At 53.4% G+C, this 24,416-nt stretch overlaps 1 protein-coding gene across 2 annotated transcripts in view; it reads left to right on the forward strand.

The window, feature by feature from the left end:
- Nucleotides 1–23,873, forward strand: part of COL22A1 (collagen type XXII alpha 1 chain) — a 225,653-nt gene extending 201,780 nt beyond the window's left edge. For both annotated transcript variants that reach the window (XM_088023088.1, XM_088023089.1), the window contains 12 exons: nt 280–324; nt 1,053–1,106; nt 2,869–2,922; nt 7,731–7,784; nt 9,278–9,349; nt 10,770–10,805; nt 13,513–13,557; nt 15,911–16,090; nt 17,280–17,346; nt 19,401–19,583; nt 21,621–21,698; nt 23,686–23,873. In XM_088023088.1, the coding sequence (XP_087879214.1) occupies nt 280–324; nt 1,053–1,106; nt 2,869–2,922; nt 7,731–7,784; nt 9,278–9,349; nt 10,770–10,805; nt 13,513–13,557; nt 15,911–16,090; nt 17,280–17,346; nt 19,401–19,583; nt 21,621–21,698; nt 23,686–23,873 (1,056 nt within the window). The remainder of the gene's footprint in view (nt 1–279; nt 325–1,052; nt 1,107–2,868; nt 2,923–7,730; nt 7,785–9,277; nt 9,350–10,769; nt 10,806–13,512; nt 13,558–15,910; nt 16,091–17,279; nt 17,347–19,400; nt 19,584–21,620; nt 21,699–23,685) is intronic.
- The last annotated feature ends 543 nt before the right edge of the window (nt 23,874–24,416 follow it).

The following is a 24,416-nucleotide window of genomic DNA, read 5'->3' on the forward strand; positions in this document are numbered from 1 at the left end:
GTTGCAAGCCAGGTGGTGTGAGATCGGGAAGATGAAGCTCAGGAGACACGTAGAGTGACCCCTCGACTCAGGAGCATTTGCGGGATTAGCCCTGCAGCTCCGCCCGTGGTGCACCTGATCATCCTGTCCTCCAGCATCAAGGACCTGGCCTAGCCGGGGGTCCAGAATGGGAGGCGTCCAGGGAGCCACAGTGAGCGGGGGCCAGATTCGGCTGGACCATCACACCACTTCTCACCTTATCAGCCTGCTCTTGGGTGGAATAACTTCTCTTTCTTCTAGGGCTTCAAGGGACACACCGGCGACTCTGGCGCACCCGGTCCCCGGGTAAGTGGGCGTCTAGCCGTGAAGGTCAGCCCAGGTGGAACTGAGTTGGTGTTTCTAGATGGGGGGGCTCCTGGCCGGGCAGGCCAACACAGCACCCGGTCCCCTGAGAGAAGACAGTGGACATGATGGGAAGCATCGTCCCTAGTCGTGGTCTGGTTTTTCTAAATGTTTCTTTGGGGGCCAGACACTGAGGTGCGACCTATGTGACCCAATCAGCCTGGGGTCAGGGCACCCCTTTTTGGCTGTGCTGTGCACAAGCTGTGCAGCAGGCCCTGAGCTAATGTGGGGAGAGCTTTGGTGCGTCCTGGGTGGGGAGACCCTGGAGCCCACACTCTTACCCTTCAGCTTCTTCCCTGACCTTCAGATGCCCCAAACAGAAGGAACCTCGGAGGACCACCGGTTAGACTGCCGGCCGCGCTCTGTTTAGTGATGGGAAAGCTGAGATTGTCTGTTGGGTCAGCGGGTGAGGAGGTAGAATTCCAAGCCTGTTTGCCTGACCCTTGGCTGGAGGTGTGCCAGCAGGTCAGAGAGGCACAGTAGGGTCCAGGCTCTTGAAGCTGGCTGTGGGGGCCCTTCAGACCCCGGCTCCACCCAGGACTCCATGGGGCTCTTTCTGGTGGGCCGTGCTCCTGGGTCTTTCCCCGGCCAGTTGTGCAGAGACCTGGCAGGTGGCATTCTGTGTTCTCTTCCCTCACAGCAGGTGTTCTGTTTCTGCTTCCCCCTTTTAGGGAGAGCCTGGTGCCATGGGGCCCCCTGGCCGGGAAGGGTCACCTGGAAAAGATGTAAGTTGTGGGTGTCCTGTGGGGCCTGGCTGGGCCTGTGGAGGGGTAGAGAGAAAGTGGAAAGTGTGCATCGCTTAGGGGTCAGGAGAAACTACCAGGGGAGGGGGGTTGGTGCCTGCAGAGGCACGCGGAGGTGGATTCTCAGCACTGGTCAGTGCTGTCTCACCTGCCAGCCCCTCGGGTCCTCCCGGAGTCCTGAGGGGGCCCTGGGATCTGGGTGTCTGGCCTCACAGTCCGGTGCCTGTGGTACACAGTAGCTAAGGAGGCTTTGCTGACTTCATCGTGATCCAGCTGTTGGTATCCGTGGTGGCCTGTTGGGTCTGGCCTCACGTGGGCTTGAATTGCAGAGTGTCTCCCAGATTATTTCTCCAGCTGCACTGTTCTGCAGCCTCATGAACCCATCACGGCCATCAGTACCACGAGCCGTGTGGCACTTAATACCTCTCACCTGCTCTCACTGACTTGATGTAGGGATCAGGCAAGATGTCTTTTCCTCTAGTCGTACAGACAGAAAAACCAAGACCCGGAGAGGTCCAGGGACTTACTGGTGGTCGCCCGGGCTGTCAGAGGTGGGAGGAGGCAGCCTGGGGCTGGCTCTGTCAACTCTGCGCCCCGTGGGAGAGCAGACATCATACATGACATCCTACAGGGCCTGTCCGACATGTGTGGACAGCACTTGACCTCCTGGGAGTGGGTGTTTGGTCAGGAGCCTGGGCACAGTGTCCTGGGACCTCATTACCTCTTTCAGGACCTGCCTTTAAACCCCAGTGAAGGGCATGCCGCCCGTATCTCTTGATGCGCATGGTCTTCTCAGCTGATCCGCCACCATGAGATGGTAGAGCTGGGAGGGGTCTTAGAGGAACTGCCACCCAGCTCCCATGTCTCTCCTCCCAGTAGCAGAGTCAGCTTGTTAAAACTTGTCACACCCTGTGTGCAGCTAAAAACAGAGCAGCTGCATTGACCTGGGCGGGGCCTCTCCCCGGCCCCGACCCCAAAGACACCCCGGCCTCTCAAGGCCAAAGAGCAGCTTGAAAATCCATCCCCCCTCAATTCAACTTACAACAGAGTGGGTGAAAGGAGCTCCCCAGGCAGGGGTGTGGCGGAGTTCAGCTCCCCCCACAGGTCAGGCAGCATCTGGGACAGGAGCCCAGGATGCCAGATCAGGGGGCAAACGCTTCGTCCCCTCCTTCTCAGCCCTAGGTGTAACTCTCTTCATTGTAAAGCTCCATTTCCTAGAGTGGTTGAGTCTAGTCCATAAGGACCATGGCCACGCTTCAGTGTTTTCATTCATAGCATGGGAGACTTATCCCATGCCATGAGGCCACTCGGAAGATGAGGTGGTACCGAGTCACCAGCACTTTATACCCTGCCAGGGGCCGGCTGCATGGGTAGTGTTTTTCTTACTCCAGTGACTGCGCAGCAAGCATGGGTCAGATCACTGTCCAGTGAGTCAGGAACAGAACTGTATGACGGCTTCTCTTCTCTGGTTGCTTCCCTTAGTTCAAGATGGCGCCACTGGAAATCACTGTGGGATCAGGTGCAAAATGTCAAAGCCAGAAAATAAATAAACCACGTGCGTGCATTTACTCATCTACGGGAGATGAGTCTGTCCGTACCTGGAACCTCCAGAGATTAGTGATGAAGCGTTTGGACAGCTAGCAGGTTCTCTTGGGGAACTAGAAGAAGTTTGGTCCACATTTGCAACTGTGTCTCTGTCCTTTCCAGGAAGCCATTCTGATAACGTGATGTCTCTCTGTTCCAGGGTGATTCTGGACCCACAGGGCCACAGGGTCCCCAAGGAATGAGGGGGCCCCCGGTGAGTGTTTCAGCCTGTCACCACTGTGACATTTGGTTGGTGCATCAACCCTGGTGTTGTTTACAAATGGCAGTATGTCTTAGCAGGTGGAAAAGAGCCATGGCCCCAAGCCCCACTAGTGCCTCCTACTCACACCCCTGGCTGTTTTCTGGGACCACCTCCCCACAGTGCAGACAAGTGAAAGGGGCCACCTGGCATGGCAGGGGCCCTGGATGACTTCCCTTTAGGTCATTCTCATATCTGCTGCGTGATCTGCATATCAGTTTGCTGGGGCTGTCGTAGCAAAGAACCACAAATTTAGTTGCTTCAACGACAAATGTATTGTCTCACAATTCTGGAGCCTAGATGTCTAAGAAATTTACTGTCTCACCATTCTGGAAGCCAGAAGTCCAAGATCAAGATGTGGGCAGCGTTCATTGCTTCTGAGGGCCGTGAGAAAGAATCTCACTTCCATGCCTCTCACTTCGCTTCTGGTGGTTTCCCGGAAATCTCTGATGTTCCTCGGCTTGTGCAAACACGACCCTGATCTCTGCCTCCCTCTTGACTTGGTATCTTCCCTGTGGGCACGCCTCTGTGTCCAAATGTCCCCCTTGTATAAGACGACGAGTGGTGTGGTATTGGGGCCCACCCTGCTCCAGAATGACCTCATTAAGCTAATTTTATCCGCGTGACTTCATTCCCAAATAAGGTCCTATGCTGAGAGAGCACAATTGTGATCCATGCTAATGATAAAAGGAATCGTGCAGAATTAAAATGGAAAGAAGATTCCCTTTCCAACCCTGCCCCTACACCCCAGAGGGAGCCACTGTTAACAGCATCTTATGTGTATTTTAAACTACTTCCAACACACCTATAAGTGTATCGATAGAATACATGTTTGTTACACAGCACTTCGTCTTGGCGGCTGGCTTGTTTTGTATGGTGTATGTGTTTGTATGTATATTTGGAATGGGTATGGAGTAAACCAATGAGTGGATAACATGTAACCTAGATATGTATGGGCTTCCTGGGTCCAGGGTAAGCTGCTGGTAAGAGCTGTAGGTGGGATTTGAACCCAAGATTTTCTGACACCAAATGCAGTGCTCTGCACCTACTGTGGCTGTGTTCTTTGTCTTCAGGACCCTACAGGAGGCACCCGGGGCGGGTCTCAGGCACTGGAATGCCACATCTTTTTGGAGCTCACCAGAAGGAGCCACTTCCTCCCCTGATGGGGCCACAGTGGCTCACACCCTGCTCCCCACCCTAACTCAGCAGCCTGTGGGGGGACAGGGTTTCCAGACGCCTTCCACACCCACGGGCCTGGGTCCCAGGGGGCTGAGGAAGGGCACAAAGGACAGCCTTCAGACCAGGACGCGGGCCACCTTTCAGCTGTGAGGCAGGAGTCCCCTGTGTGTAGTGATGAATACATTGTGTGCTGGGGGTTTGGCTCCAGGGTAACATCCATGCTCAGGAGCAGGGTATTCGTGCTTTCTGGGGTTTCCATCTCAGCCCTGGCTTCGTATTTCCCACTCTATAGTGGCAGCTCCCTGACCGTGTCCATTTCCTCTTTCTAGAATGTGGCGTTTGTTCATCTGACAGCATGCACCAGCTTAGGGAGCTGAGTGGTGTGTTCTGCGTTCACTCTCCCATTGGTGGGGTCCACCTGCAGATCCTGGGGGCATCAGCACCATCCCGATATGCAGGGACCAGGAGGCTACCCCCAGTTTGGGCTCTTCACCAATGACGGTCCCTGGGGGCTGGCCCCAAAGCCCAGGCCCTCTGGGGCATGCATTCCCAGTGGGGGTGCTATCACCCCCAGGGGGCAAACATTGGTTCTTGGGATGCCGAAACCCCTTCCTCTTTATATATTACACACAGATACGCATGCAGACCAGAAACAGATATCCAGTAGAGCTGCAGTCTTAAACTTCCATACGGGATGAGGAGACTAGGCAGGAGTGTAAGGACAGAAAGTTGGAGAAACCCAGCTCTTGAGCCCATAGGCATGGAGTGGCGGACCCTGGGGCCCCTTCTGGCCCGTCATCAAGCTTCCTCCTCCAAGCTCTGCAGTTAAGCTGCGTCTTACTTATTCTGTGGATGGGGTGAGTTCCTTCACCTCCCCTGGGCCTACTGCTTCTCTGGAAAGTGAGGGGAAGTTGCAAGATCCAGCAGTTAAATTGGTGAAATGATGGAATAGTGTTCAGCCCTCAGAAAGGGCCTGGTAGGTGGCTGGTGGTCACCCTGGGCTCCATGCTGGGCTCTGCTCCTGGAGGAAGGAGGGGGCTTGGCTCTGCCCCCCTCCAGTGTCTCCTGGCACAAAGTAATGCTCCGCAAATTCCTGATGAATGCCAGAGTGTCCAGGGGCACGGAAGAGGGAAGGGAAAGCCACGTGTGGGGATGAGCGAGGGCTCCAGGATGGGTGTGTGGGGGAGGAGGCCCAGGGCCTCATGTGCCACATGCAGGAGGCGGGGAAAACCCGAGGTCCCCAGAAGCAGTTTTGTGTTTTTCTATCTTGCCCCCATCAATTCTGAGGGACCATCATAAGGACTGGTAACCAACAGTAAACTGCTAGAGTTTGCCAAATACTTCCTTGAATGCATCAGAGGAGGGTCCAGTTTATGACTGACGACCTCTCTCTCACTCACTTGGAATTGGCCTTCCGCAGTGAAGGGAAGGTTCCTAGCAACCTTCCGTACCACCCTGAACCAGATGCTGAGTATAGGAAATTCTAGCAGTCCCAGTGCTAGGGACCACATGAGCATTTGCCTAATTCACTCATGGAGTTCTCCCCGAGCCCTACGAGGCTGGTGGTACTACTGTCCCTGCTCCCAGATGAGAAACGGAGGCACAGAGAGGTCAGGTAACTTGCCCTAGATCACACAGCAGGTGAGTGGCAGGGCCAGGGTTTGGACTCACATGCAGGCAGTCTGATTCAAATCTGCAGCTGATGTTCCCTTCTCGGGAAGATGGGAACTGGTAGGAGGGGGTCCGGGGCAGGATTTTGGAGCACAGAGCAGTTGAAGAGGGGTCTGTGGCTTCCATTCGGGACAAGTAGGGGATGAGGAGTGGCCTGCAGCCCAGGAGGGAGCCAGGTCCCAGCCCCAGCCGGCCTCCCGCACCCTGACAGGTGACAGGTGGCCGCCCCGAGCTGCCCCTCCTGTGCCCTCCCCCTGTGTTGGCACCACATGCTAATGTGTCTTGGCCCTTAGCCTCCCTGCAATCCGGAGGGAGCAGGAGGAGAGAGATAATTACCATAGGGATGAGCCAAAGCACATATTTTTAGAAGGACACAGATGGGTTGGTGGGTGGGCGAAGGGAGGTGCCGGGAGGAGCCACCACGCCACATTCCCTGGAGGGGTGAGTGGGGGAAGCCACAGAGCCACAGGCTTCTCCAACTGCAGCACTCCCGTGTGGATGCTGTGCTTTCTCTGTGCCTCGGCCTCCTCGTCTGTGATAATAGGGATAAAGACAGCCACTCTTCACACTTCCTGGCAGGATTACGGGAGATGTGCCGCGTGAATCATCCACGATCACACGTACACTGCTCAGGCACACGATGTGGGCCCTATTTAATCATGACCACCAGGAGTCATGTCTTTAAGGAGGCACAGGGTAACACCGGCTGGGCTCCCTGCTTCCTGGGTTCCAGTCTCAGCCCCTTCCCTTCTTTCTCAGGCAGGTGGTGTAGACATTCCGTGACTTGGTTTCCCCATTTATAAAATGGCAGCGTTTGAATCTGTCGTGTGCAGGGAGTTCAAGCATGTGAAGCCGGCGTAGAGGGAATTCTCAGGCAGCATGAGCTGCTTTTTACTGTAACATGTTTCCGTGAAGCTTACTCATTGGTGACTGCATGCTTCACGGGTTATAGGACGTTAGCACCTTTTGGTTACAGGATCAATGGAGAGTGGTTTCCTGTGATGTTCTCGGTTCCTTCTCCAGCAGAGTTTCTCCTGTGTGTCTGGCACTGTGCTAGATGCTGGCCCTAGACAGAGAGGGGAGACACGGATCTTTGGGCTCTCCCAGCAGGGAAGAGCCAGGTGAAGACACAGCCATCTGGTGGGGGGAGCTCCCAAGAGGGTGGAGAGTGGTGGGCAGAGGCAGTGACCAACCCAGTCTGCTGAAGCCAAGCTTTGAACTTCAGGCTTAATAAGGAATTTGTCTGATCCTCAAAGGTATAGCTAGGAGAATTCTTAAACTTTCTGAGTTTTAAACTACCAAGGATCTTACTGGTGAAATACATTTATCAAAATACCAGAGTCAGAGAATGCTAACTCATCCGGGTCAGTCCTGGAGTCTAGAGTGAATGGACCTTCAATATAGCAGCTGCAGGATTCTGCACAGCTGCTTGTCTGTGTCATCATCCTCATCTCTTCAGGATAATGGTGCCCCTAGTGGAGGAGTAAAATGAAATCAGCACAGGGACAAGCATCCTAAGCTGAGAATAGCATTGCGGTGATGTGAGCACTTTTGTGTTGCTCCTTAAGACAGCATCTGAGTTGAAGGGTAAGGGATGGATGGATGGATGAATGAGGTCATGATTATTTACTATGCCTGTGCCCTGAGCAGCACTCACCAGGCTAAGCTTTATCATGTACACAACCTCATTAAATTCACAGTATTTTGAGTTAAATGTTATGAGCTCCTTTTAGAAGTTGAGAAACATCCCCTGAATAATGACATGGCTTACTGAGAGCCATGTGGGCCTGAATGATAGCTGCCGGTATGAAATCAGGTCCTCCACATCCAGCAGTCACTCTGTTCTGCTGCCCTGCTCCTCGATGTCCTGGTGGAAGGTCCTGACAGATGACTACTTGTGTTTCTTCTACCAGGGTAAGAATGGATCACCGGGATCTCCAGGAGACCCTGGCCCCACAGGAAGTCCTGTGAGTACTCCCCCTGCTGTATGGTGGAATCAAGGCAAGCTTTGAAATGGGCATGCCTTTCACATTACAGATTTTATGTTCTCTATGCTAGAAGCATCAAGAGGAAAATAAGGGGTTTGAATGATAGAAATAGGCTGGAGGCAAGAGGATCCAATAAGGACCTCTTTCAAAGTCTAAAATGCATACAATTATGCATTGGATCTCTGTTGTTTACTACCATAGGGATCCAAAGGTACAGACTTACCAAGGACTAAAAAAAAAAAAAAAAATGTATAATGTTGCACAGTAAACATTGCATATTTTTAGAGGATGGGAGGACAGGGTGAGGTCCCCAGCCATTCCCATCTCAGACGACAGGGTAAGTGTGTAACATGGGAATGGGTACAGGACAGACTTGGCCGAAGAGGGTCTTCCTAGTGGTCAGGAGGTGGGGGATGGGGAGAACAGGAAGAAACGATGGGTAGGATCCATGGGTGGTGGAGAGAGGGTGGCATGAGTAATCAGAATCCAGGTCTCTGGATTTGGGATTAGGTCTGGTAGATGGGGGACATGGTGGGGAAGATGGTTCTCTGATGGGTTCTGGGGTTGGATGAGTCAGATCCTATCCACAAATCTCCTCCCAGCACAGCCTTCTTGTATATTTATTTGCTAAAACTGGCAACTCTGTTCAGAAGACCACCTCCCTCGGGGTGTGGTGAGTCAAGCAATGATTGCACAAAGCACTGGGCAGACCACTTGGTCGGCCAGTTCTTGTCATTGTGGAAATGAGGGTGACAGGCCCATCTTCGTTGGCCAAGAATCTTCCTGGTTTTAGCACAGAAAATCCTGCATCTTGGGAAACCCATCCTTTGCAGGCAAACTGGGCATCTGGTCACCCTAGTAGAGACACCTCTCTCTGTTAGACCAGGGATGGCTGCACTAGAGGAGCTTAACTCCTTAGCACATGTAATGACGTTCCTCAGAAGCTGTGGTGTGGGGCTTGTCACTGCTGGTGAGACCGAGTGGACGGGGTGGGACAGGGCCATGAGCCTGGCTTCACGCCCAGTGCAGAGCTGGCCCCAAAAGAGCTGACTCACACATGCCCGGAAAGGCTGGAACTGAAAGAGTCCCTAGAGCTGTTGCCAAAAAGCCATCCTACCAAACCATGAGCCTCACTGTGCTATTGGGAATAAGTGCACTACCTTGCTGGAGGACTCCTTGGAGAGGCCACACACACACTGGAGTGTTTCTGTGCCATATTTGTCCCATGTTGCTTCTGTTGCTTTGACTGAAAAAAGACATGCTTCTAGTCTTGCTGCCCCACCTCCACAGTGCTGTTAGGACTCACAGTAGCCATGCCTCTCCCTGACCCCCGGCCCTCCCATACAGGAAAGGAGTGTCCTTCTCTCTGTTGATGTCTCAGACCTTCAGAGTACAGAGGGGTTATGAGGTTTCTGAGTCTCCTTGGGCTGGCCCTTGACCTTGCAGAACCAATGCCTGTTCTCCCTCTGCAGGGCCAGAAGGGGAACAAAGGAGACCATGGCAACCCGGGACTCCCTGGCTTTCTGGGTCCCCGGGGGCCCCAGGTAAGCCGAGAACTCCCTGGGGGCCAAGACGCCTAGCTCTGGGGAGAGGTTCAAGGGCAGTATGTTTCCCGCCACCCACTGTGTCCTTGGGTCCACCTGCTCAGGTGGCATCACCGGCTGTGTGGTCACACTCACGTTGTGGTTGGCGGGCAATGGTGTGCATTGGCTAACATGGGAACTCAGGTGTCAGCTGCGTGGGATTCTCAGCTCCACGCTCCCGAAGTGTGGGACCTCGGGCCGGTCTCGTAGCCTCTGTGCCTGAGCTTTGTCATTATTCAGATGGGGATATAAGAGTGCACACCTCCGATCCTAGAGCTTCAAGGGCCCTTCCAAACCACTGTAATGATGACTGAGTTTGGCTGCAGGGTCAGAACATGTGGGTGGTTTTCTGAGGCCACGTGGTCAGTCTGCGCTCCAGCTGCTGCTTGAGCCCAGGCCTCTGGACTAGAAAGCGGGATCCAGAGATGCTGCTGGGGGATCTTTGCTCAGTTTCTGGGCTGATGGATGCTAGGGTACTCAAATATGTCCAGCTAAGTTCCCGGTGCATACTGCATGCCATGGTCCACACCATGGGCTGCTGACCACAGGATCACGGTGGTATGTCCCACGCAAGAGTAGGAAGCATACCCATGTTCCCGTCCGCTCCCTCTAGTTTAATTCTGACCCCCAAGAGTGCCCCTGCCACCCAGCCAGCCCAGCCACTCCAGGTGGCAACCTCTCTTTTGCCCACTTCTACCATGTAGTTTAAGCCCTAACGTGGCTCTGTCCACTGATTTTTACTTGAGCCCATCCACTCCGTGGCCCAGCTGTTAAAGGCCCCAGCCTCCTCCTCCCTCCCCTTAGGAACACCCTGCTGCCAAGCAGCAGTCTGGGACCCGCACTTCTAGACTTACAGCACTCTTGCTTCTGGTCACAATAATAGCAGACGGAATTTGGGCAAGGTCCAGCTTCTGCTCCCGTTTTGCGGATGAAGAAACTGAGGCACAGGGAACTTGAGAAATTATAAGGACGTTGTCCAAGGTCACAGACCCAGTGGTTGAAAGAGCCAGGATTTGAACCCCGGGCAGGCTAGCTCTAGAGCCCAGTGTCACTGGAGTCTTGTTTCTCACTCTGAGCCTGCTTCTTGGGACCACCCCCTACCACAGCTAGGCGCTCTGGAAAGCCAGTGTCCTGGAGGCCCTCTTGGTGGAGTCCCAGCCATCCCTTTGATGAGGAGCCCAGAACATGTGGCTTCTCCTCCCGCTCTGGGGCATTTTTTTGCTGACTTCTGACCAGGCTGATGAGAGAAGCCTGCTTGAGTTGTCCTTGGTTGGCTGCACCATTGATTGTCTCCTTTGCTGGAACATGACTTGAGTGAAAATGTTTTGGCGACAATGTGCTGATGCTGCAGAGCCTCCTGATACTCTGTTCTGTTCCGTAGGGAGAACCAGGAGAGAAGGGAGTCCCAGGCAAGGAGGCAAGTATCGCATGGTCCCATCCCCTCGGCCCTCATTTCCTCTGGGGGACCTGGGTGTGGGGACGCGGGAGCAGCTTTGGGGGCGGTGACACGCGTAGGCTCGGCCGGGTCCCCCCCTTGCTTCGGTGCACTGCTGTCATGTGGATCCTTTCTAGTTTTGCACGGGGACCCTCAAAGGAGGCAGCTGGTCCTGGGCACCTTCTTGACAGCCTCTGTCCGTGGCCTGTCTCTGGGTCCAGTCTGTCAACAAGTCCTGTCGTTGGCCAGTCCCAAATGCCTCACTCTGTCCAGCTCTCTCCATGCCTACCGTGAGGACCCCAGTCCGGGCTGCCATCACCTGACACCTGCACGATTGCAGTGACCACCCACTGGCCCCCTGGGTCCAGCCCCCCCAGTCTTTTCCTGCCTGTAGCTGCCTGCAGAGCACACACGAGGTCATTCTGCTTCCCAGGCCAGTCTCGGCTCTGCCCGCCCCTGCACAGGTGGGAGTCCAGGTGCCCTGGCCCCACCGGCTCCCCTCAGCCTCCGGGCTCCAGGCACTCTGGCCCTTCAGTTCCCCAAACATGCCAAGAGCTCTCATACACATTGGGGCCCTTTTCCAAAAGCCCTCCCCACCCCATACCCCTTTGCCCTCCTGACCCTGCTCGTCCTGAGGTCTGGGCCAAAATGTTCCTCTTTTGACTTGACTTCACGACCCGAAACAAAGCGATGCCCCACTATGCAGTGTCCTCGCACCCCGCTCTGTTTGCCAGAGCCCAAGAGTGCAGCACAGAGGAGGTAGCAGAAATATTTGATGAGAAACAAGAGCCTGAATGAAGAACACAGAGAAAGCAAAGCTACTGTTACCACCTTGTCTGTTTCCAAGCCTGCACGCCCCCTGCATAAGGAAGACCCCTTTTCACTCTGCGTCTTGGGGTTCCTTTCTCAGCTCAGGGAGGGAGGTGGGTGACTCCCTGAGAGCCGGATCCAAGGGCTCTGCGTCTGGAGAGTATCTGCCCCCTGCCCCAGCCATGCTTCCCACTCATGGGCAGATTGCCCGCTCACTCACCAATGCCTCCTTCCTCCCGCTCCCTGGATTGACTAGAGGGGAAATACCACCAGCTCCTCGTTGTCTGAGAGCAGGCCCTGAGTTCTGCCCCAAGGTGACCCCATGCTCTCCCCCATGTGAGCTCCTGCCTCCTCCCGCCCCCTGCACACCACGCTCCAGTTCCTGTATCCCTGCCTCCCGACACACAGTCATGCACTTTCTCCTGGGGCTCCCAAAACACCTTGTTGTACTTCTATTAGAGAAATAAAGGGGACTGTGGCCTGTCTGTAAGAATCAGCTGGGCCCACCTCTAGCTCTCAGCTGGACTGTGAGCCCCGTGAGAACAGGGCCGTGTTCTGCTCCTCCCTCTGCACAAGGCAGGGGCTGTGGGTGGCCCCTGCGTGAAGGGGTGCAGCGAATGGGGCCAGGGCTGAAATGACAGAGTGTTTGCTCTCCTTACTTCCTTCTCTGGAGACGCCTTCTGTCTCTGGAGCTGGAGATGGGACGTGAGCCCTAGGCTGACTGCTCTGCAGTTTGTATTCTTTACTAAGTGCACAGTGGAGTTTGGGTCGACACAGTGGAGCCCAGGGGTGGGTAAGCACAGGACCTGCCTTCCAGGTGCTTGTTGTCCAATGGCAACACCCCTTTCACCTTGTCTGGGGACAATGGGAGTTACAGGGCAGCTGGTGGCCTGGGAACCCGTGCATGAGGGCAGACACTGGCCAGTGTTCCTTTGCAAAGGAGGTGGCAGAGGGGCTGGGGGCAAAGTGGGGTAGAGAGAGGTTCCAGCTGGGGAGGGTCACAGAAGCAAGGAGGGAGTATCCTAGCAGTGGGGACTACAAGGCTGTGTGACCGCCCTCCAGGAGGGGTGTGGGGTCCCTAGTACCTAGGTGCTGGGTGGTCAAGGAAGGCTTCCTCGGGGGGAGGCCTGAAGGCCTGGTGGGATTGATCACAGACAGAGGGATCGTGATTAGTCAGCTTGGCTGCCACACAATTAGCCTGGACTGGGTGGTGAGAAACAGACATTTCTCACGGTTCTGGGGCTGGGAAGTCCAAGATCGAGGTGTCAGCAGATGGTATGCCATCCTTCCCTAATTACACTAGCCGGCCCCCTGGTCTCAATGCCTGTCTCCCTATGTCCATCATGGGGCCACCCTCGCAACCTTATCTACACCTGAGTACTTCCTGAAGACCCCATCTGCTAATAGTCACCCTGGGGATTCTGGCTTCAACATATACACTTGGGGGGCACAGACATTCCATGCAGGACAGAGGGGAGTGCGCTGCAGGCAGTGGGAAGGTGAGCCTCAGAGGCCAGGAGAAGGGAGAACCATGTACTCCCTGCAGTGGGCAGTCATGGACGTGGAGGTCCTTTGGGTGAGTGGGAGGCAACGCACCCCAGGTCACAGGGGCAGCGAGCACCTTTCAAAGTCCACATCCTGCGGGGTCTCCTGAGTGTATTCGGTGAGAGGGATCTATCCTGGAAAAGGCAGGGGAGGAATCTTAAAAGGGCTGGTGCCATCAGTCCAGGGTGCACAAAGAAAGGTGCCTGCAACGTCTGGACAGACAGACAGGGGCTCCTGGGGGGTCTGATTTCCCGGATACCCCTTGTGCTCGGCACACAGGGTCGCAGATGGGTGGCCCTGGTTCAGTGAGCATCCTCCTTTGGACTTTTTGCAGGGAGCCCCTGGGAAGCCCGGAGAGCCAGGAGCCAAAGGAGACAGGGTAAGTGGGTGAGGTAGTTACTAAATGTGACCTTTGCAAGGCAGCACGGGGACCCTGTCGCTGGCGGTCAGAAAACAACAGCCAAGCCCGGGGAGCTTGTGGGTCTGCTGCTCCCTGGAAAATCATTAGCCCACGAAGGGATTGTTGTAGTGAATGTTGTTACTTTCCCTTTTTTTCTTTTTGAATGTTATTTTAAGGAATAAAATCATTGCAATTACAAATTCAAAGGCGAGCGTTCTGAGACTTTGACAGATTTCCCTCTCTCCCTGTACGAGTGCCCGGGCATGACGTGCTCAGCTCCCAAAATGCCAATTTGCCAGGAGCCAGATTTGTCGCTGAAGGTGACAAGGGAACAGATTTTTTCCATAATGAATCGCCTTGGCGCCACACTCAGGAAGCCTTTCTTTACATTTCATTCCTCCAAAAAACAACAGGGGGAGGTGTTTTTTTGGTTTGGTGTTTTTTCTTTTTTTTTTTTTTTCCCCAGAAATGCCAGTGGGGGGAGGGGGTCTTCTCACCCTTGTGACAACAGCCACTCCCTTTAGTGGAATTAAGCATCCCGTTTGCCCACAACCCTCCATTTGGTCAGCCGAAACCCTGTCGCACCATGTGGATGTCACCGCCACGCCACACCCCACCCCCAGCTTATTTGCTGTGGTCCTGTTGAGAATTTATCTCTGCTTTCTTTGCAAGTTGGGTGGGTGAGGAGCTGGGTTTCTCCTGCAGGTCCGAGGACACAGGGCCGTGGAAGCAGAGAGTGTCAGAGATTGTCAACGCCTCCAGATCTCTCTCTTTCCCTCTTTCCTTCTGAGTGACTTGATTCCTCTGCATTCTGGCCGTTGGTTCCTGAGGATGGAGCCAGGGAGGGGGTGTGTGGCTGAGAAGGCATTTTGAGGGGTCCCCACCCCAGTGCCACACAGGTGCTCCTGGGAGTTCTGGCTGGCAGCCAGGGAGTTCAGACCACAAATAGGAATCTCGTCTCTAACACCTAATCAATAAGTGGAGAATTGCCTTCTCCCTGTTAAGTGGTTTTGTGGAACATTGCCAGGGAGCCGTGAGGCTCCTCATTCCTTTGCACTCCTGGGGACATTTGAAGTCTGGGACAAGTCCTCCCCCCGCAAAGTGATATTGAGACATTTAATGAATAGGAAGTGCTGTACCACAGCTGTGATAGGGTCTCGGCATTCAGGACCTCAGAGCGCCAGGACCATCACTAACCCCTGATCACTGACAGATGACAAAGGTCCCATGAGATGCATCACATCTGAGAAATTTAAGTCAAGACTGTCCCCCTGATATGGATAAGTTCATTTTAAATCCACTGTCCTTTATTATTGTTTGAAAAGGCAATACAGACATACAGTTAACCATTGCAAAAAGTGAATGCAATGAAAAGTAGGTGCTCCTCTACCTTGGTGCCCGTTATGGGCCCCATTCCCTTCCCAGGGTCCGTTGCGGGACATTTTCCTTTCGTCCTCTGTGCATGTGGAACCATGTGTGTTATAAATCTGTATCTGCCTTTTGTTAAAGCCCTGGGAACATTTCAAATTTTGTCTGTTATTTTTTTCTCTTCAAGCATATAGGTTGGACATAGTTTCATGCCTGCAGTCTTCCCTCTCCTTGGCTCTGGGTCATGTCCATGGCCATGCTCCATTTCCAGCTACCATCTTGCTTCCCCTCTCGTTCCCCCCGACTGCTATCTGCCCGCAGGGGAGTCCTGTTACACCCCGAGCTCGCCAACATGGCCATCTATTTTCAGACCCACCAACAACCAGGACTTGCTGGTCACACCCACAGTAGTGCGTTGGGCAGAGGACCGGATGGTCTGGCGGTCACCATGGTTCCCAAATCATTGATCCAGGTCTTCGGGGGCTGGGTCAGAGATGGGGAGAAGAGTCTGGTCAGTGTCATCCCATGTGGGCCCACAAAAGCCAAGAGTAAGGGTGCGGGAGGCCACCTGCAAGTAGCGGCGCCTCTGTCGAAAGAGTAACTCTGTCCATCCAGCTGATAGAGCAAACTGGAGGAGTGGCTGCTCGGCAGTCAGGCTCAGTGGCCGGCCTTTCTGAGGCATGCACATGAAGCCGCATGGACTGGGATTGGAAGTCAGAGTTCTCATCTAGTCCTCCGCACACTACCTGTGTGATGATGACAGGTGGCTTTGTGTCTGGAGGCCTGTGTCCTCACATGTCTTGGCTCTGAGACACAGGTCTGCCAGGACAGAGGTCTCCTGTCCAGGGCTCCGGGAGAGAGGACCCGGGGACCAGGGAGCTGCACACAGCTGCAGCGGGCCTGTCTACACTGGGTGCACTTGCCTAGCCCTCTGCTCACTGACATGTTTCTTCCCCTCCTCCAGGGAGATCCCGGGAACAAAGGTGACAAAGGACCTCCTGGAGGAAAGGGCCAGCCTGGGGACCCTGGAATCCCTGGTCACAAAGGCCACACGGGCCTGATGGGCCCCCAAGGACCTCCTGGGGAGAATGGACTGGCTGGGCCCCCAGGGCCTCCGGGCCAGCCAGGATTTCCAGGACTGAGGGTAAGGATGCTGGTGTTGCCTCAGACTTGGGGGGGGGCATGAAAGGACAAGCTTATTTAGTGTTTTTTTTCTCGAAACAGTTTATTCTAGTGACAGAACTCTTATTTGACACAAACCTGTAACACAAGCACACACTGGAGAAAAACGCAGAGCCACCCGGTAGAAGTGGTTGGGGGTGGGGTGGATTTTGGGTCCACGTGACCTCACCTTCCCCTCTCGGCAGCCCTGTGGTCCCCTGGGGACCTTCCCGTCCTCAGAGCGCAGGTCTAGGTGATCTCCCGTGTCCCTGGCAGCTCTGATGCTCTGTCCCTTCCCAGAGCCTGGCTCTCAGCCAAGTGCAGGAGCAGGGGCACGGGAGGCGGGGCGCTTCCACAGCCCCCGGGGTCCTCGCTGAGTTCTCCTAGTCCTGGTGCTGTGGGTAGCCATGAAGTTCTGGGATGAGCATGAAAGAGGGACCAGAAAAGAAACAACAGAGTAAGGACACGGAATTCGTGTCCTGCTCATGCTGGGCGCTGTCCCCGGTCCTGGGGCTGCAGACAGGAGCGCAGGGAGGAGACCCTCGCCCCGTGGGGACACGGCCCTGAAGGAGTCAGGCAAGAGGGAGGGGTCTGGCCACTGCGGGGCGTGAGGGCTGCTCTCACAGATTCCTCTAGGAATCACATGTCACCGTGTGAGCCCGGAGGCAGCACACACTCACCAGCGTCTATGAATCAGGCACCAGGAGGGTCAGGCACCTGGGGAGGGCCAAGGTGAACTGAGCAAGGAAAACCAGACCCTGGGAGCCGGGGTGGCCGAGCGGCTGGTCAGGGAAATCAAAGAAGATTCCGTGGAGGAGGCAGCCTGGGCGCGGCGCCGGGAGTGGACGGGACTTCGGCAGGGAGAGGTGCAGGGCCAGACCTCTCAGGTTGACGCCGGGGAAACGGCTTGTGCAGGAAGAAGCTGCAGCTAAGGAGCGGGAAGGGCGAGGAAAGAGTGTCACCGGAGGCCTCAGGTCACCTTATCAAATAGGAGGATGCTGCCTGCGTGGCCAGGGCAAAGGGAGGTGCTTCTGGGCGTGAGAAGGATTGGACCAGGCCTATGTGCTATGTGTTGCCTGTGCCCCTCCTGGTTCCCGGAGCCATCAGGGGTCTTGGGGCGCAGGAGTTACCGGGGAGATAAGTAATTTCCCCTTCACCTTCCCTCCTTGCAGGGGGAGTCCCCCTCCATGGACACCCTGCGACGGCTCATCCAAGAAGAGCTAGAGAAACAGCTGGGAAGTGAGTAGCTGGACTGACCACAGCTGGGCACACAAGGGCCTCTGGAGGAGCCTGGGAAGCTGTCCCTTCTGCACCCTTCAGTTCCCCAACCCGGTTTGAAGAAGGCTCGTGGAGAGCAGCTCCCGTGTAGCAATTGTGCAGAACCGTGAGGAACACCGTGCAGGCTCTAGACACACAGAGCCCTGTCCAGAGCTTGTCTTTGCCTCCTCTTGAATACCCCCGATTAGGGGAGCTCCCATCCACAGAACCAGCTCTGCCGTCATCCGTCATTTATTCTGTTCATTCGCTCCCAAAGGCAGCGGAGATACATAGTGCTTTCATGGAACTAGGTCCATTTCAGTCCAAGTGTATTGGACTTATTGTTAAATCCCATGGGTTTGCATGAGCCTGGCACATAGCAGGTGCTCAGGGAGGGAGCAAGGTTGGGAGGTAGTAGTAACGCCAGCATGTGGGGCTTGCTGTAGGTCAGGTGGTTTCCTACACACTCACAAGGCAATTCATGGAAGGCTCTCAAAGAGCAGGAGGCATGTTTCAGTGTTAGGAGCAGAGATGCCAAGTAACTTACTGGACATGGGAGATCTGGTAAGCGTCTAGCAGGATTTGTGTGCAGGCAGCTGTCCCCACCTCCCTCTGGGCTGGAATCTGTTAGGGGAGGAAAGTCATGGGCAGCCTATGATAGGGAAGGTCAGACATCCATAACTCTCCCAGGACCCAGACGGACAAAATGGGAGGGCGTGTTTATTCACATGCTCACGTCTCAGAGGGATTTGCACCAACTGTATGGCAGACTGTGGGTTGGGTCTGGGGGCACAGGTTTGGACAAGGTGCCCCCCATCCCAGCCCTCTTCGACTGGCCAGGCCAGCATGGTCCCTCTCCACACACAGGAGAGCCCAAGACCATTACCTGGGAAACATGGCAGGGGTGTGGGTTGAAAAAAGGAAGGAAACCAGAGGCTGGAATGGCACTTGCCACTGAGCAGGTTGTGTCCCGGGGTCTCCCCCATGGGCATCTCTGAGCTCTGCTTTCTGAGTCTTAGATTTACCAGCGACAGAAATGGCTTCTGCCCTTGGGGAGTTTCCAGCCCAAGAGCAGAGACAAGACCTGTTTTGAACAAAGTTCAGATGGAGCATCTGCTGGGCAGGGTGCTTTCTTTCAAACAGCTTTCTGAAGAGCAAGCATCAATTCTACTTTAAGGATGAGGAAATCAGGGCTCAGAGAAGTTCAGCCGTTCACTCAGGCCTCAGACACAGACTGTACCCCACCTGCTGCCTCGTGAAGGAAGATGGGAGGACGGTGCTCGTGGCAAGCCAATCCCCAGGGCGCTCAGAAGACCCTGACTCTGCCTTGGTTTTATCACCAAAACACTAGGACCTTGGGTGACCCTCCAGCCTCTCTGGGCTCAGTCACCCACCTGCAGGAAGAAGAGCTGGGCCTGACTACATGTGACGGTCTCTTGGTGGCCATCAGATGGGCACGGTGTCCCCAGTGTGGTGGAAAGCCATGGACCTCTGGGTTTTTAACCAGTTTTGCAGTCTTTGCATTTTAGACATGTAAGGTTCCTCAATGACATCATACCCAGCCCTTCGGTGTATAGATGAGAAATGTGACTCTACATTGCTCTGTAAGCCCCTAAGTCTCACCCCCAGTCTCAACTTCCCCAGCTGGCAATTACCGCAACCCCTTCTTCTGTGGGTACTGTCCCGGCCGCCAGTCCTTCCGTGATTGGTGCCACCAGCGTCCGCTGACCACAGTCTTAATGCCTCATCTCACATGACTGTCCTCACGCCCACCAGGTGGGGTGGCTGTGATTGCATTGCCTCCATTCTCCAGACAAGGACGTGAAGGCTCAGAGAGGTCGAATAGCTGGCCTGAGGCCCACAGCTGGCCGAGGCTGCCCTGGGACGGGCTCCCTGGCTGTGCTGTGTGGGGTTGATCTTGTCGGTGTGCTGTGCTGCTTACAGTCTCCCGAGCTCTGAGCTGCAGAGTGAGTTCCGGCCCATCTCCTGTCCATCGCCCTCCTTCGTTGAACATCTCTGTTTTTCCTCCTCTGCAGCCAGACTCGCCTACCTCCTGGCCCAGAGGCCCCCAGCACATGTGAAGTCATCTCAAGGCCGACCCGGGCCCCCGGGGCCCCCTGGAAAAGATGGGCTTCCGGGCAGGGTGGGCCCCATCGGGGAGCCAGGACAGCCTGGGCAAGGGGGTCTGGAAGGACCCTCTGGACCAATGGGTCCCAAAGGTGAGTGAGGACCCGGAGGAGCCATGCTTGGCACGGAGGAGGGCTGGGAAGGCTGAATGTGCATAATTGATCTCACTTTCCTCTCCTCCAGCTTGGTAACACTCAGCGTTTGGGCATCATGTAATGTTTTCATATGTACAGAAGGATTTTATACTTGACATTTTTGTAAAAATATGCTTCCGCCAGGAAGAGCGAACCAGCTCCCTCCCACTTCCTGGTTCTCCACTAGAGCAGGGGCGACACAAAATGCCCTCTTTCCCCTTCCGAGATTACAGCTCGCTGAGGAGTGAGACATGCAGTCTCCAGGCCCATGAGGCATTGGACGCCAGCTTTAGAATTGAGCAAAGTGGCGGCTAAAAGGGCTTCTACCTCTCCAGCTCTCAGGCAGACGCCTCACGTGGACGTGGGCGATCTGGGCAACAGCCGGTCTCTCCTCCAAGGGGCAGTGTCTGACCCCCGTAGTGACCGAGGCAAGCACACCCTCTCGGTGGGCAGGCAGGTGGGAAAGCAGGAGGGAGGACAGAAGCCAGACTCATCAACCTGATTATTAGCTGCTCTGTGGGGAGGGGTGAGTGCAGGGTGTGGGGGGGCCGTGAGTGTGGGGTAGGAGAGGGGTGAGCCTGGGGTACAGAAAGCACCAGATTTTGGTCACCACTGGGGAGTATCGACATGGATGCCCCTAACATCTTCCTCTTTCCACCTACTGCTTCCTTACTAATTCTTCACTCATTCATTTATTCATTCATTCATTCCCTGTAATGTTTCTCCTGCTGAAAAATTTTTTGTTAAATTTGTGCTCAAGTCCCACCTCTTTTGGTTCATAAAACAAAATACATGAGCTAGAGGTCAACAAGAAAGCATAAAGTGTAGGAAACATCAGACTCGGACAGAACTGACCCAGTGTGGCAGTTACAACAATAAATAGGAATGGTCTAAAGTCTCCATGAACTAGCAAAATTTCCATTTAGATCCCAAAAGAAAATATGTTGCATAAAGGAGACTTCTGCAAATAACATGGCAAAAAACAAAATGAATGACGAAAAATATTGAGACAGTTTAATCTAATCTGTATGTTATTAATTCAAATGTGATCTTGAATTTCCTCCCAGAGGGAAGGGACCCTCTCTGGAATTTCTGTGTGATTTTAACTCACCCGCATTCTGCTTCGAATAAGAATGTTCTTGGTGCCCTGTTTCATCTCTTACTGGATTTAAAGTTTCTTGGGGGTAGACCTGTTGTAGTAAATGTCTGTAGGATCTAGAGTGTTGAGTTTATTGTTATCACCCAGTTCCTACAGGTTCAGGTGAAATGCTGTGAGAACACGGGAAGTGGAGGCAAGCATGAGTGGATGAAGGTGGACGTGTTTATTACAGGGGAGAGAGCATGTGGATGTGTGTGTGGGCACGGGAGAGAGCGTGTGGCTGTGCACATCTGTATGCCCGTGTTTGAGTGAGTCTGTATGTGTATATGAGTGTGCATATATATTTGCTAACATATGTGTAAGTGTCCATGGGGTGCCTGGGTAGCTCAGTCGTTAAAGCGTCTGCCTTCGGCTCAGGTCATGATCCCGGGGTCCTGGGGCATCGAGCCCCGCATCGGGCTCCCTGCTCTGCGGGAAGCCTGCTTCTCCCTCTCCCAATCCCCCTGCTTGTGTTCCCTCTCTCGCTGTGTCTCTCTCTGTCAAATAAATAAATAAAATCTTAAAAAAATAAATGTCATATGTGTGCCCGTAATCAAGCAGTTATGTGCTTGAACCAATGTTGATGTGTAGTTGAGCATGCATTTAGGAGGGGTGTCCATTTACTTTGGTGCTCATAGGCGTGTATCTGGATTGAGTGCATGCTTGAGTGTGAGTGTATGTCAGTGAGTGTGAACAGGACTTCGGAGTCCCAGTGTGGAGAATGTGTGAGTGAGGCTGGTTCGGATGAAAGGCTGCCGCAGCCCCGTGCTGACCCTGCATCTGCTCCCGGTGCCACTCCCTGCCTCTGCCCTCACCCTGGGTCTCTCTCTCACCAAAGCTGTGTGTCTCTCTCACAGGTGAGCGAGGAGCCAAAGGAGACCCGGGTGCACCTGGCGTTGGCCTCCGAGGCGAGATGGGCCTGCCTGGCATCCCAGGTAGGGAGAGTGTCCGGAGTCTCAGGGTGGCCCTCTGCCATGGAGTGACACACTGCAGTGCCGCAGGGGTGTCTGGGAAGAAAGGCTGGGTTTATCTGAGAGGAGAGAGGATCACTCATGTGTTTTTATCGAATCTTTCTAAAGCACCAGCTTCTTGACTTACTAAAAAACCTGTAGCGTATGTATTCCATGAGTTGTTGGGGTTTATCTTGTGAAATAGTCCTGAGGAAAACAGACCTGGGGTTAAATAAGACTGGGCAGCATGGGGAACCGTGCACCCCTTGACTCCTTCCCAACACTCGTGAATTCTCCCACGTGCTGCCTCGCAGGAACAAATGATGTTTATTTTGTTTATGGCAGCATTTTCTCAACTCACGTGAAAGTCCAGTCTGTGCACATGTTGATACCCCATTACTATTTCTCAGAATGTATGTTGGGATGTGCTGGCCAGGTGGCAGGGTCGGGGTGAGGGCTCCCTGGGACGTGGGGCTCGCCATTTGACAACCTGGACAAGCTGGCTGTCTGGAAGGATCTCCGGGGCACAGCAGTGTGGTGGCCCAAGATGAGGGGTGTGAGTAGAAGGTGGAAGAAATTAGACTGAGTTATTATTACCAAATTCCACCGCACTGAAGTTCCTCTTTTTATTTAGTTCTAGTTTATATGATCACCTGAGATCATTTTTGCATATGAGACTTATAGGTCATTCTAATTTAGTGTTTATATCTTGATTTCCCAAATTTCCTGCGCTGGATGCATGTTGCTACTCTCATGAGAGAAGACAACTAAAAATACATATTCAGTGTTTATTTTTGACAGCTTGCCTACTTTCCAGTAGCTTCGAATATTAAGAATATTTTTCATTTTTATTTTTTTAAAGATTTTATTTTTAAGTAATCTCTACATCTAATGTGGGGTTGAACCCTCAACCCCAAGGTCAAGACTCATGTGCTCCCCTGACTGAGCCAGCCAGGTGCCCCAAGGATATTTTTAAAATAAGGCAATTTCAAATAAAGATTAAAAGGCAGAACAGAACCGTTTAGAAAGAGGAAATATTTGTATGAGTACGAGTTTGAGATAATGACTGTTCTTCAGTGATTCTCTGCAGGAGTCAGTGACACTGCCGGCCTCAGGCTTGGTCGAGGCAGGGCCATAGAAATTAAATAACGACTACCAAAGTGTTCGTGAATTTGAGAGTTCATGAAATGTCTAAAGATCTTTTTAAGGGGAAAATGTCCTTCCTTTTTGTTTCTTTTATAAGGAGACTCAGATTTCCTAACATGGTGACTTAAGAGGTAATAGGGTTAGGCATACACTTAGCAATGAGCTTCCCAGTGGCCAAAGCAAAAAGGGACATAGATTGATAATATATGAAATTATGATGTTTAATAAATGGAGGAATAGATGCTTGTCTATAGGTAATATTTCTGAGTCCAAATTTTGGGTTATTTGTCAGTGACTTACATCCTATTTGTATTGTCCTTGACCATGATTTACAGAATAGGTGAATGTGGCCCAAGTGTGTAGTTCACATTTAACATACGGATACCAGCCTAGAAACTACAGAAGATTTGGGACAAGTTGCATATTGGGTAATAGAGCGTCATCAGGTATCTCTGAGGATACATGGATTGGGGCTGATGGTTAATGACGAGGACTTGGTGTCTGCCTCTCAACTCAACTGTATCTCCTAGAACCCCGTGAGAACATAGAAGGCCGTGTCTCTTGCCCACCCCATACCCCTGCCCTCCATCTGCCCTTGTTGGTTTCTCTCCAGGGGCACCCTGATTGCTGCCCCAGTCCAAACGGTGAAGGCATCCCCGTGCCCCTGTGGACCATTGTGATTGCCCCAGGCAGAGTTCCCAGTCCTGAGGACGTTTCTGGTCCTCAGTTGGTACTGAATGGAAGCCATGAGAGCAGGGCTCGTTTGCCCCAGAAGGATCCTGAACACTTTCTGTTTGTTTGTTTTTTTTCCTTCTCCTTGGGCCAGGTCAACCCGGGGAACCTGGCTATGCGAAAGATGGGCTCCCCGGGGCTCCCGGCCCTCAAGGGGAGACAGGACCATCAGGACACCCCGGACCCCCAGGCCCGCCCGGGCCCCCTGGCCAGTGTGACCCCTCCCAGTGTGCCTACTTCGCCAGCCTCGCTGTCCAGCCCGCTAACGTGAAGGGCCCCTAGAAGATTCCAGAATACCAAGAGGCGGCAGTGGATTTCTGAAACTTGAACTCAGAGCCTGATAAGAAGCCAGAGGTCTTGAAACATTACAGCCACGTGTTTTTTTTTTCTTTTATCATTTGTTTTTGTCTTATTTTCTTGAGAGACCTCAACATTATTAAAACCAACAGATGCTGCCGGTCGGTCAGATTATTATTAATATTATTATTATTGTTTATTATTATTATTATTATTATTATTATTTCATATGATAATGCTCTGCGAGTTTTCCCCTCTCCTCCGAAGCTGGGAGAACATGACCGTGGGGCAGTGGGTTGTTTCTCGGTTTTTCTCACGGTGCCCATGTGATGTGGAGCTGCCCGTTTTAAGGAAACTCTTGGTGCTATGAAACCCTGACCAGAAGACACTTGCCAGATTTACCTCTTTCCTCAAAAGGAAACTGAAAACATGAGACAATGGGTTTCTATTCTGGGTTATGCCCAGAGGTCGCCACTTCCCAGGAGAGACATGTGAAGCAGGAAGCAAAGGAATGTGCAGACATGAAGA

Source organism: Eumetopias jubatus, unplaced genomic scaffold (assembly GCF_037043125.1).
Source record: "Eumetopias jubatus isolate StellerSeaLion01/CBP00866 unplaced genomic scaffold, mEumJub1_p1.0 scaffold_4, whole genome shotgun sequence".
In the NCBI taxonomy this organism is placed as follows: domain Eukaryota; kingdom Metazoa; phylum Chordata; class Mammalia; order Carnivora; family Otariidae; genus Eumetopias; species Eumetopias jubatus.